Raw genomic sequence first — 13,223 nt, forward strand, 5'->3', positions numbered from 1 at the left:
TTATGAAGGATGGCACAACAAGCGATGACCTCCGGTGCAAATCTTGGCTTCACCTCAAGGGCCTTGAAGAAGATGGACCGCCAACGGGCCTTCATCATCCAAAAAGCTCGCTCGATGAGGGCCTGCACAAGGTTCGCCCCAGGTTCCTGGTAGGGCGTTATGAGGCAGATGGAGGCAGCCAAGGAAGGCTAGTCTCCATCACCCAAGATGCACCAGCCCTCTGGTGGGTAGAGCTGCCTGTAATACACAGGGCTGTTTGGCAGTACACAGGCATCATGGACCAAGCTAGGAAAGCCCACGAAGATATCAAGGAACCTCCCCTCGTAGTCACAGATGGCCTGCAACTGGATAGAGTGAAACAGCTTCCTGTTCAGGTAGTCCTGTTTGTCAACAGTGGGTGGTTTTATGCACACATGGTAGCCATCAATTGCCCCAACCACTGTGCTCAATGCTGGACATCCAGCAAGGCGGCTGAAGCCAGCACTGATGTTCTCCAGCTGGTCAGGGTTGGGGAAGCGGATGGTGCAGCCCAGGATGCCCATGACAACCTTGCTGACCCTGTACACTATGTCATGCACCGTAGACTTCGGGATGTCACAGGCTGCAGACACGACCCTGGACGAAGCAGCATGGGCCAGCCAGTAGACAAACACCAGCACCTCAATGTCTTTTGGCCAGCCTTAGGTTACAATGAAGTCGAGGGCAGCAGTCAAAGCAGCAAGGGATCGACGAGAGAGAGGAAGGTTGGGGCGCAGGTCAACTGTGTCATCCAAGAACTGCCGAATGATGGTGTTTAGTTGGCAGTATGTACTGCGGGGTCCACGCTGAAATGTGAACAAAAAGGAATAATTTAATTACATTAAATTCATAATTTAAAGGGATTGTGTGTGCTTGTCATATGGGCTATAGTGAATTGAAACCACTGGCCTACTGTGACCTCAAATGCTTGAACACAACCTAAAATAGTAGTACTGTTTTTTTGTGTGAAACAAGACACATAATATACAGTTACATACATACATATAAAGACATATGACATACAGCAAAGACTAGTGACAATAGTGACAATGTGTGTGTGTACAAAAACCACAATAATAATGGTGACATAAAACAAATAACAATAATAAATTAAAGCTGCAAGCAGCTGTGACCGGGCCCTCGCTCTCCCGCGTCTACGCGGGGGGCAGCACTGAAGCGGTTATGTGAAAACTCAGAGTAACTTAACCCTGACGTGGTGTGACGTTTCATCTTCGTACTCCAAAAAAACCCCATGGGAAGGGTATGTTGAAAATTTCAAGGGGGGGCTATAGAGGCATTTTGCCCCCCCCCACCCCCCCACCCCCCCAACCCCCATGGGCGACGCCCCTATCAGATGTATAAGCTCGCCATTTTTGACCTGTGTATCAATTTCATGTGAATATGATGTCACTGAAGGCATCAAAAAGCCATACATATTTGGTGGCGAGGGCAATGTCATAGTAGCCACACCCCTTGACATATTGGTGATGTAAATGTGGGGCTTACTGGCCACTTTACTTTATTAGGTACACTTGTGCAATCGAATACAAGTCAATACAACAGCTCTGCCACACATTCTACGTTTACAAAGCTTTTACTTTTTCAGCTTTTGTCAGAAAGGTGATTATTCTACTTTATTGTTGAGGTCGTAGTGGGTGGTGTTGGTGTACTGAAGTGCAATATATTTAAAATGTTCCTAATATTTGTCCCCCTCAATTAGACAAAATTAGGAGGCCACCTCAGTACACCACCACCATTCACTATGACCTCAATAATAAACAAAGTAGAGTGACCACTTTCTAGACGATGTCAACAATAACTGAAAATTTATAAGCTTCAGGGAAAAAATCATGGTATAGTCGTTTTACTGGATTGCATTAGATTACACAGGTGTACACAAAGTGGCCAGTGACTGTATGTTACATACATACAGATTTCCTCAAATAGTAGCCGGGGCCACTATTAACAAAATAATAGTTTGGGATCAGGCTACAAGTAGGGGCAGGCTACTATTTGAAGGAGGCTTTCAATAAAAATGTTTTTTTTTTTTTAAAATCACAGCCAAATTTGAAAATACAAATACTGTATTTTTTTAATTTAAACAGCAGAAATATTTATGTAAACCTGTCTTCACAGTAAAAATGAATATTTTCTATATAGTATTACAAAGAAAGTACTGTATTATTTATAGTAACAATGTTTACATTAACAGTAAAAATAGTTTTTGGTGTTTTTGTAAATCACCAATATTTACTATTGACTACACCACAGTGTACTAGTTGTCCTGCCTTGAAACAGCGAATCATCTCATCCTCTGTCCCATCTGCAGCCACCGTGATGCCACACACCTTACAAGACAACATGCCACAAATTAATTTTAAAACTAGGCTACATTCACAATAATGACTTTTTATCTCACAATTTTGATTAGGAATAGCAATTTCTTTTTTTCCATTACTGGCGAAAATGGGCTTCCATATATAAAGATAACCATCTAAGCAGGCGTCATATGCCAGTGGTTTCCACTTGCCACACAATAAATAGAACATAAGTCTTTAAGCTGGTTAATATTTTCTCCATCAGCTATCATTCTAAACAAGACTGTTGCCATACATACAACATGAATCTACCTACACATTATTTACATATCGAACAATGTCAAACACAACACAAAAGACCCAAAGCAACCACACTGACTACATCTCCCAGAAAGCCCAGTGCTCTGGGAGCATGCGCGAAGCAGTCTCTAGACGGCAGCGGACATGTGAAGACAAGACCTGTATTTACATACTGCACTAGCCTTGGACTAATACATTCATTGCATAAACGTCTTGAAAACGAAACCTGTTTTTCATTTGGGGGTTCCCGGTCTCGACCGATTCACGTCTCCATAAACGTTCAAATTAAACATGTAACGTACTAACCGCATAGTCACAGATTTCACGCTTACTACCAATGTGCAATACACCTCCCAACCACTAAAGTGGCGCTGTGGCGCAGTAGAAAGCCGGTGCACTCATTCATTGCAGGACGAAGACGGGGTGAAGAAACTTTCAAGACATCCCGAGATAAAATGCATGTTTATTGAACAATAACGTATCTGTTATTGTTCAATAAACATGCAAACACACGGCAACCCCCGTACACCTGCACGTGCATGAAACACAACAACAGCTCTACAACAGACCACGGAGTCAAACATTAGTTCAGTGCGAGTGTCCAACCACCGGCATGTCTTGGCTAACATCGACCACCGAGAATGCTCCCAGGAGTTAGCCGAGTGCTAACCGAGTGAGATGTGCTATACACACATTAGAGGCTGAACGCTTATAAGTTTAAGTTTAAGTTTATTTACTTTATTAATCCCCCTGAGGGGAAATTCAATGTTTTCACTATTGTTTGTCACACAGGTCCGAAAGACACACACATGCACAAACAGGACCTATACACGCACAAAGTGGAGAGATGTCAGAGTGAGGGGGCTGCCCTTTGGTCAGGCGTCCCGAACGGTTGGGGGGTTCGGTGCCTTTGCTCAAGGGCACCTCGGCAGTGCCCAAGAGGTGAACTGGCACCTCTCCAGCCACCAGTCCACGCTCCATATTTTGGTCCGGCCGGGGACTCGAATAGGCGACCCTCCGGTTCCCAACCCAAGTCCCTATGGACTGAGCTACTGCCGCCCCCAAGTAACGCTAATAAACCACAAATTATAAGTTACCTAAAGCACGTCGGGATAGCGTGGTGAACGTCAACACACAACCATTTATTAATTATTCAGCCATAACAAACTCAGTGCTTTGGTTATAAATAATGTCGGGCTCGGTTCGGGTTCGAACAGAAATATGCGGCTGTGCCGCACTCTAACACACACACACAAACAGACGGAAAAACATTATCAGTTTATAAAAAAACCCTGGACGCGCCGGACGGGACGTGAAAAGTGGACATGTCCAGGCAAAAGAGGACGTTTGGTCAGCCTAACGCCGTTATCGTTACCTAACACACAAAAAATGTTAACGGCTCGTTTCTCCTCTGACATGCCACATACCTGCGTGCCGCCACGGCTCGGTTGTCCAGGTACTGGGCAGTCATGACACCAACCAAAGAGGAAATTACTGGACCTGGAGACGGTAAGCCGTTATCTTGCGTTTGTCAGCTGCTCTCATGTTCCCTCCTTTTGTGAAGGTCTTGTTGCCGTCTTCTGCATACCAGGCGTCATATGCCCCGTGGCGTATTCCCCCGACATTTGTACGGAATATTTCAAAATGTCTAACTTTAAATGAACGCTGAAGTTGCGTCTTGTTGCCATCTTATCTGTTTACTATCAGCTGAGAGTGCGCAACTGCGCATGTGCGGTCTCTTGTTTTTATGATGGTAGCTTCAGGAGCAGCCAAAGACCACCTGGTGGCAAGATAGTTATCTACCAGTGTTCATAAACAAAAGAATATTGGTCATGGCCGAAATAAAGATAAAGATAGATAATTATGTACAGTTAATGCGTTCAAGGTCTTCTGACTCTTTAAAAGTTGACATGGTGTCTCTAACTCAAAATATGAGGGACAAGAAGAGGTTGAAAGTTGATGAGTTTTGAAGAGGATTTGAAGATTTTCCAATTTACTTCCATTCACACTAATTAGACTGCCACCAGAGCCCCACCTATTGGCCGATTTGCACCGAATTTTGCACAAACCCTCATCGGGCCATGGAACACAATTAGCGAAAGTGTTGTGGTAATCTGACTGTATTTGGTCAAGATATGAAAGACTGTCTGTTTTGAAAACAATGTGCAGGAATTTGTTGTTTTATATTTTGGGCACTTTTTGGACTATCAAAATTCTTTTAATAACTTTTTGTCAGGAGGGTCCACAGATGCTTCATGCAAAGTTTGGTGCAAATCAGTCAAATCGCCTAGGAGGAGTTCGAAAAAGTAGGTTTTTCATTGTTCGCGATTTTGCAAATGGAAATTTAATGCAAAAGTGGGCGTGCCTTACATCACACAATTCAGCTGAATTCAGAGAACATGTAAATATAAGGTTTAACAATGTGCGACATATTATGTGGGAGTTATTAGCCAAAAACGCTTTTGCATTGAAAACAGCGCCACCTGCAGGTCATTTTTGGTGTGTGCGTTACAGGGGTCAGTCTATACCACCCCTATCAATTTTATTTCCATGAGTGTTATGGTGTTGGCACAGTGCCAAATATTAAATTAGACGGCCACCAGAGTGCCACCTAGTGGCAGATCGGTTAGTCCTTAATCAGATATTCTCAGGAGGGCATTGACAAAAATTATACCAAGTTTCGTGTTAATCCGCCCAAACAATGTCAAGACTATATGGCTGCAGCCTGGAGCCTCCCGTCTCATGGCTCTCGTCTCATGACCTCTCGTCTGGTGATAAAGAAGCCACGCCCCCCGAGCTTCTAAATTTCAGAATAATAGCTCGCACCTGACACTATAGTTGTTTTAAACATAATATTGTATTTTGTAAAGCTCGCGCCTTACACTATAGTTATTTATTGTATTTTGTAAAGCTCGCGCCTGACACTGTTGTTGTTTTAAACATAATATTGTATTTTGTAATGTATTTTAGGAATCCTGGTAGATTTTCCTGCTTCTAAATTTCAGAATAAAAGCTCGTGCCTGACACTATAGTTTTTTAAACGTAATATTGTATTTTGTAATGTATTTTAGGAATCCTGGTACATTTTCCTGGTAGAAAAGTTTTGTTAAACATATGACTGCAGCCTAGAACCTCTCGTCTCATGACTTCTCCTGTGTTCAACACATGACTGCAGCCTGGAACCTCTCGTCTCATGACCTCTCCTGTGTTAAACATGACTGCAGCCTGGAACCTCTCGTCTCATGACCTCTCCTGTGTTAAACATATGACTGCAGCCTGGAGCCTCTCATCTCATGACCTCTCCTATTGTATTTTAGGATCGTGGTTGAAAAGTTGTTTTATACATAGTATTAAATCCTCTTCGATGTACTGTTGCTTTGTGTTGCTTTTACATGTTGTCCTTTCTTAAAATCTTTTTATTTTTTATGTAAAGCACTTTGTCTGAAATGTGCTATACAAATAAACTTGCCTTGCCTTGCCTCAGTGTTATTGTGTGTCTCAGCTTGCAGGCTCTATAGATATCTGCCTGGCACTGCTGCTTGTCCTGTTCATGTGTTAATTGACACACACATATGCACACATACATGCATGCACATTCACACTACAGCATAAGCACTTGTCGTAACAATTTCCCTGTGATGTGTGAAAGGAATATATAATACATATATAAAATATATAAATAAAACAAGTCTTTTAAAGCATGCAGCTTTTTTTTATTTCTTCATTAAAAACATCCAGACTGCAATTGGCAGAACTGGCTGCAAAATCCAGGGTGGGGATTGTCTGAATAAATCCCCCGGAGCTCTCCCAACTTTCCACGTCCAACATAACCTGTGGGTATAGCAATAACAAAACAATAGCATATTCATGTGCATGGTGTTAAGATTTCTTAACATAAAGTCATTTTACTTAGTAACATTTGAACATTTGAATTCTGTTAAAAGCACAGTGTGATTACCTGGCATGCAGCTCTTAAATGTGCAGTTGCACTGAATGCAGTTTTTTACAGAGTACATGGTGTAGAACTCCTGCTTGTACATGCTGGAGAACTTGCTCCAAGTAGCAACACCTGTATAACAAATTATGGGATTATCAAATTTCATGTGAGAAATGTGCTGAGACGTTGAAAGTCTGCAACTATCAAAAGCATAATTTTTACTCACTGTCAAGCCACAGAAAGTGTGCTCTCTCCCTGAACCACTTATTAGAGACAATGTCTCTAAAAGAGGAGCACACTAGGGCCAAGGTAAGCAGTGTTGCATCACCATCATGGAGGACCACCTCCAGAAATATTTCCTCCAGACAAATTCTTGGCATCTGAAAAGGATATAGATGAATGTCAAAATCACTTATAGTACTTTTTCATTTAATCATGTATTTCAGAACAATTTATTGCTCAGTTCCATACTGACCTCCAGTATCCCCCTTTGATGTAACAGGTTGACAGTTTCCTGAATGAGCACATTATTTATCATTTCGAGAGTTCATTAGGTTATCAGGTTAACTTCAACCACACTCACCGACTCCGGAGGGATTGTCCTGGGCCTCTTTGCCTCCTGCAAATCCACCGTTATCTGTACACAGATGACAATTACTTAAATATCACAGGGTAAAAAAGATCAAACAGAGCTGTTTAAAAACACAAGGCCATAAAAAACTGACCAATTACCCACAAACTTATTTTAATATGTCAGTAAAAAGTGATATCAATCATAAAATAAAAAACCTTTAACATGCAGATCATATTATTAGATTTGTCAACAACCAGACTGTCAAGATGTGATTCTTACAGTGGGATCTTCAGCTGTCCTTTTCTGTGCTAACCTTTAAAAGAAAAAGATTGTTTTAATGACATGCTAGAAATTAGGAACAATACTTTTATCTACATGCCTTTTGGCATTATGTTACACATTTTTATGTTACAGTTGTAAATGTGATAAAAAAAATCATACCGGACAACTGAATGACCAGACAGGAGCAACAGGCACCACCATGTCCTGATTGTGGCCATGTCATCCTGGAAATACAATAATACAAACACTGAAGTCATGTTCTACAAAACAATGCACCATAATGTGTCTGGGCATTTTCTGGACACTTACATTTGTGAAGTCAAAATCTCCCCCCAGCACAATGTAAAGAGCATACTGTAATAAAAACATAAAACTTATCAGTCTATACAAATCTTGTAAAAACATTCGAACCTATGTTCCACCAGTATTTAAATCAAAGATGAGATCTACAGCCAAGTATTAACCACCTTGCAAGGCATTGGGTGACCACATTACAGATTCTGTTAATACAAACATTTTTTGAAACAAAAGACAATCAGAAGAATGCAACACACACACCACTTGCTCTGTCTCTTCAATGGTGCTGGGCACGAAATCCCCTGGACACAACTTCACCTTTGCAATTATTTATTTGGTGCTGACCAAAACTTCAAACAAATAAATCAGCGCAAAGGTGTGCATAGGAATCCTCTTTACTTTTTCATTTTTGAGACAAAAGACAGATGAAGATCCCACAGGCATTGTCATCTTGCTGTCTTGGGAGACCCTGAAAGTAAGAAATACACTAAGAAACCATTCAACACACTTCATTAATGGAAAATCAATCAACAATTAAATAGATAGAAACCTATTTACTTTGATGTCCTTGCTGTGGATCACAGTCCATTCTCCTGGGACAATCGTTTGTGCAAATTTACTGCAATTAAAGTATTAATCAGCATTTTAAGTACTAAACAACATTCCAAAAACAGACTATAAAGCATTCCTGAGGACGAAGGCTTAGTAAGTGGAACTGATAACATCACTGCTTACTGAACAACTTTAAGTGGTCAAGAACGGACCACAGCACCATGCTTACTGAACACCTTTATGAGGTCAAGAACGGACCACAGCACCAAGAATAACTATAAAAACTTATACCACTGAAACCTGCAAATCGGAATGTATCGTTCATCACCAAAGCCAATTGAGGCTTTTGGATGTTTATGGAAGAGGGAGTCTAGGAAAAGAATGCGTCTCTCTCTCAGCTTAAAGACCTGTCAAAATATATATTTTAGGTATATAAATGTCAACAAAAGTAAAATCCCTTTACAAATTTAAGATAAAATGGTTTCTACAAAGAATTATTTTTTCCACTCTTGCACAGGAGTCACCTTTAAATTTCTGTGCAAAACTAATGGTCATATAATAAAACTGGAGACGCACACAAAGCATGTAGTGTCCAGGTTTCCAAATAGGTATGAGGATGAAATCCCTGTTTGCCAAATCGTTCTGAAACAGAAATCAGGAACACATAGAAAAGCCCAGTAAAACAGATTTGAATCCTTTTAAAAAACGTGATTAGGTAAACACATCCACACACAAAAATAAAAAGTCATGTTTACCGGAAAAGTTGAGGTATCTGGACAAAGTGATGTAGCCATGGAACCACATAGCAATCCACTGCATATACATCCTTTCCCTTATGGCACAAATATCATTTGAAAAGCAATGAGGTTGGAAACACATCCAAATTCAGGCATTTTATACTGTATGTCTTAAAGTAATTTATTTACCTGTGATCAGGCTATTTGGGTGATGATCTGAAACAGCAATTTGCTATCTGTATGGAGCAAAAAAATATACTAATATAAAACACTAGGCATAACAAGTGTGCTATACACAACTACTTTGTCAAAGTTGTCCTTACTGTGGACTCCAAAGGCTGTGCAAAGCCCAGGGTCAAAAAGTCATCCCGTTTCAACGTAAATGGATGTATTTCAGTCATCTGGGTCCATATAATGGCTTCATCTGGGTTTCTTCTGGGGTCCAAGACATATTTCAGCTAGAAAAGAGTATCACACACACACACACACACACACACACACACACACACACACTCACTTGTTAATTTCACACACACCTCTTTATGTGTGTACAGTATGCAATCAAACCTACCATATTTAGTTGTGCTGAACTAGGTTTCAAACCCCAGCATGATCTCTGTGGCTTTATGTCACACAGGGAAGCTTCCCTTTCAGAAGTTGGTCCTAGAAGTGAAAAATGTAAACAGAGAGGTTTTTCAGGCCGGACAAACTATGATCAACTTAATTATCTGAATTCTGTTTGAAGGAGTCCTACCGGTAAGACTTCTTGTGGGTTCCTCTGAAGTCTGTGGTGTGTCCAGGGAGGTCTGTGGTGTGTCCACTGAGGTCTGTGGAGCTAATGACAGAAATCAACAGTAGATATCAAATACATCCTGAATTGCATTATGATACTATATTTTAAACTACTGTTATACATATGTTACCTGCTACCACCCTCCCAAGTGTGTCCAGTGTGATGCCGACATTGCTCACATTGCTTTTCAGCTTCGCAATGGTTTGTCTTTCTTTTTTTTCATTATAGTGGTGAACAATGTTTCGCACCAGAAATACGTGAGCTGAAGGTGACATATTGCTCAGGAAGTAATTGTTCTTCCGCATCTCTGAGAAGAACTGTTCAACCACTTGGCTGTTGAGCGGACCTGCTAGCTCTGGTACAAGTTCAATCCTCCTGAGCATGTCTTTCGCATCCTTGCTGTTACCTTCATGTAGCTTGTCACACAAGACATAATGTTGAGAGGACTTTGTAACTGGATGGCTGTCATCTTCATCACTGTCAGTGTTTGGCTCCAAAAGTCATGGAAGATGGATCTTCAGTTTTTTGTCCTTGGCGGCCTGTATGTTCTCAGATGTCGGAGGAGCAAGACGGCCTTCATGTGGCTGGAATGGTAGATGTTCTGGCTGTCTCACATTAGTGTGGTTTACAAGACCTCTTGCAAAGTCATATATTGATATATTGGGCAGATGTTTCCACGACAGCAGCATATCAGCAAAGTCTCTAGGGCCTTCTGCTCTAATGTTGAACTTCAAGCTGTACACAACACTGCAGGGACACATGATGGCAGCCAAACCACCTTGATGGACAGAAAAGAATTAAACAATTAGGAATATGAAGTATAATAAGTAGAGTTAATATTTATTTATAGCAATGACCAGTGATAGTGTAAAAATGACAAACCCAAAAAATGCAAAGCTTTCACCTGATGCTCCCCAGATCTTCTCAAATACTTTGTCGTAGGCCTGTCTATTTTGCATTTCGGTCCTGAGGCACAGAATGAGATCTACCTTTGAACCGTTAGAGTCAACACCACATTCCTTACAAAGCGTACGCACTGCATCCACCTGTGTAGGTTAAGGGAAAGAATAAATAGACTAAACGTGTTATATTATCCCCCAATCTAACATTTAGGCCTATTGTTGTGACTTCAATGTATTTAGCTGCCTGAAAAAGCCACTTTGCTTCCAGCTGTCCTGCTCTTTACAGGCCTACAGCAGAAAAATAGCCATATGCAAGTCCTTCATGTAAAGAAAAAAATGAAGGAGTCTGCAAACTCTGTTAAAATCATTCATTCATTCATTCATTTTCTAATTGCTTCATCCTCTTGAAGGTCGTGGGGGGGCTGGAGCCTATCCCAGCTGACATCGGGCGAGAGGCAGGGTACACCCTGGACAGGTCGCCAGACTATCGCAGGGCTGACACATAGAGACACACAACCATTCACGCTCACATTCACACCTATGGACAATTTAGAGTTACCAATTAACCTAGTCCCCAATCTGCATGTCTTTGGACTGTGGGAGGAAGCCAGAGTGCCCCGAGAGAACCCACGCTGACACGGGGAGAACATGCAAACTCCGCACAGAAGGGCTCCCACGCCCGGGATCGAACCGGCAACCCTCTTGCTGTGAGGCGAGAGTGCTAACCACCACACCACCATGCCGCCCTAAAATCATACCTTCAAATTGATCAATTCATTTGTAAGTCTGTCTTCTGTTACACTGATGTCATCTGCCTCTGCTGAGTGTCTTGGACCTTGAGCTTTCAGAAATTCTGTGTTCAGCACTATGTCGGACCTTCGTGTGCCTCGCCCAATCCAAGGTGCCCAAAATTGATCGCTGGGCTGGACACTGAAAGGATTCTTCCTGTTACCTGTTAGTCAGAATGAAATGTTGAAAAAACAGTTTAGCAAGTTCATTAGTTTGGTCTAATGTTGTTTAAGTATTTACATAGTTGTTAAATATGTGATGCATATAAAGAATAACATACTTTTGTAGCTGCATTTTTTAGTTTCAGGCACAAATTACATTTTTTCTAATTCAGATGCTGTTTCTACTGAATCCTACATAGACACCTACACCAACAAAATCTAGAGTTATATAAGTATAACTCTAGATTTTGACGTAAGCCCTCTAGCAATCATGTTCATGGACACAGAATCCCAGAAATCTTCACAGTTCACCTCCCCTGTGAAATCCTCAGGGACTGGCTCAATATCACTGACTTAAAAGGATAGTCAGTCACACAAGACAGTGTCATTAACATCAGTGTTCGTCTCAATAAAATTTTTAAATAACACTTCTTAGATCAAGAAAGTCTTGTTTTGTTTTATGCCATGAAAAACACTTACATGGCATGCCGAACACCTCCTTCTTGTGGAGATCCATCACCACTATAGGTGGGAAGTTTCCACAGTTCACACAAGAATATTTGCATTCATGTGCCGTGAGAGCTTCAAAATGCAAATATGCATGAAGAAGCCGATCCCTGCTTGGCAAAACAGTTTTCAAAGTTTCTCCTAGGGCTTCAAAAACTCGCCCAACAGCTGTGTGAGCCTATAAAGATAATAGGTCAAATAAAGCATTTATTGTACAATGGCACAACAGATGTTAGGGCTGCAAAAGACATTGATTTATACCTTCATTGTGATATCAACATACACTAAATATATATCACAAAAACTGACAATAAATGGTTCAATTACATATGCTATGCATTCCCACTCTGTGTGTCAATATTCAATTAAACTTAATTGGCATGACCGAGCCAGTATGTGCTAAATATGCAATCTATATACCTGGAGTGAGTTCCGTAGGAAGATGCACAGATTTAATGTCAAAATGACGCCGTCATCAAAGTTATGCAAACCATCCTGATACTCCTGGTATCTGCAAAGCATCCCACATTTGCTACATTCTTTGCAGTAGGTGTGGACACCTGAGAGGAGAGGAGTAGGGGGTCAGTCTATTTTTGGGGGGGTGGGGAGAGATGTGAGGCTGAAAAACAAGTTACCAAAAGACATAGATTTTAGCTTACCTTTCAGAACACCTGTCAAAGACACAATCTGTGCTTGTTTTGTGATGAGAACTGGTGGGCCAAGAACTATGTTTCCTGGACATGAAGAGCACACAGTTTCTAATGGAATAAGCTTTTGTGGACATTCTTCATTTTTGATGGACAGGACATTGTCAGGTAAATCAGGCGGGTATTTTTTGAGGAACGAATGTATGAGACCATCCTGCGTAGCCATTTATCTTCAGGAGGATATGTTATGCCCACATTTTCAGGTAATGGTTCTGGCTCATTCTCTGATGTCATCTCTGTGCTTCGTACCTTCCTGAAGAGATGCCTTTGTGTCTCAAACAAATGCCATTTGGCCATGTATTTGTGAATGCATGACATTCGTGGCTTTGAACATGGACAGTGCCACGTA

The 13,223-nt window shown here is 41.2% G+C and overlaps 1 protein-coding gene across 1 annotated transcript; it reads right to left on the bottom strand.

Moving 5' to 3' along the window:
• Positions 1-6,360: 6,360 nt before the first annotated feature.
• On the bottom strand, positions 6,361-13,016 carry LOC125879019 (uncharacterized). The gene is made up of 18 exons (XM_049560601.1): positions 12,827-13,016; positions 12,588-12,727; positions 12,141-12,345; positions 11,469-11,662; positions 9,939-10,586; positions 9,770-9,850; positions 9,587-9,678; positions 9,339-9,473; positions 9,205-9,251; positions 9,034-9,110; positions 7,739-7,783; positions 7,589-7,653; positions 7,427-7,460; positions 7,157-7,210; positions 7,049-7,087; positions 6,800-6,953; positions 6,595-6,705; positions 6,361-6,467 (listed from the first exon to the last, which is right to left on the bottom strand). The coding sequence occupies exons 10-18, from the start codon at positions 9,070-9,072 to the stop codon at positions 6,361-6,363; spliced, it is 648 nt and encodes a 215-aa protein (XP_049416558.1). The 5' UTR covers positions 9,073-9,110; positions 9,205-9,251; positions 9,339-9,473; positions 9,587-9,678; positions 9,770-9,850; positions 9,939-10,586; positions 11,469-11,662; positions 12,141-12,345; positions 12,588-12,727; positions 12,827-13,016.
• Between the last annotated feature and the right edge of the window lie 207 nt (positions 13,017-13,223).

This window comes from Epinephelus fuscoguttatus, linkage group LG2 (assembly GCF_011397635.1).
Source record: "Epinephelus fuscoguttatus linkage group LG2, E.fuscoguttatus.final_Chr_v1".
In the NCBI taxonomy this organism is placed as follows: Eukaryota; Metazoa; Chordata; class Actinopteri; order Perciformes; family Serranidae; genus Epinephelus; species Epinephelus fuscoguttatus.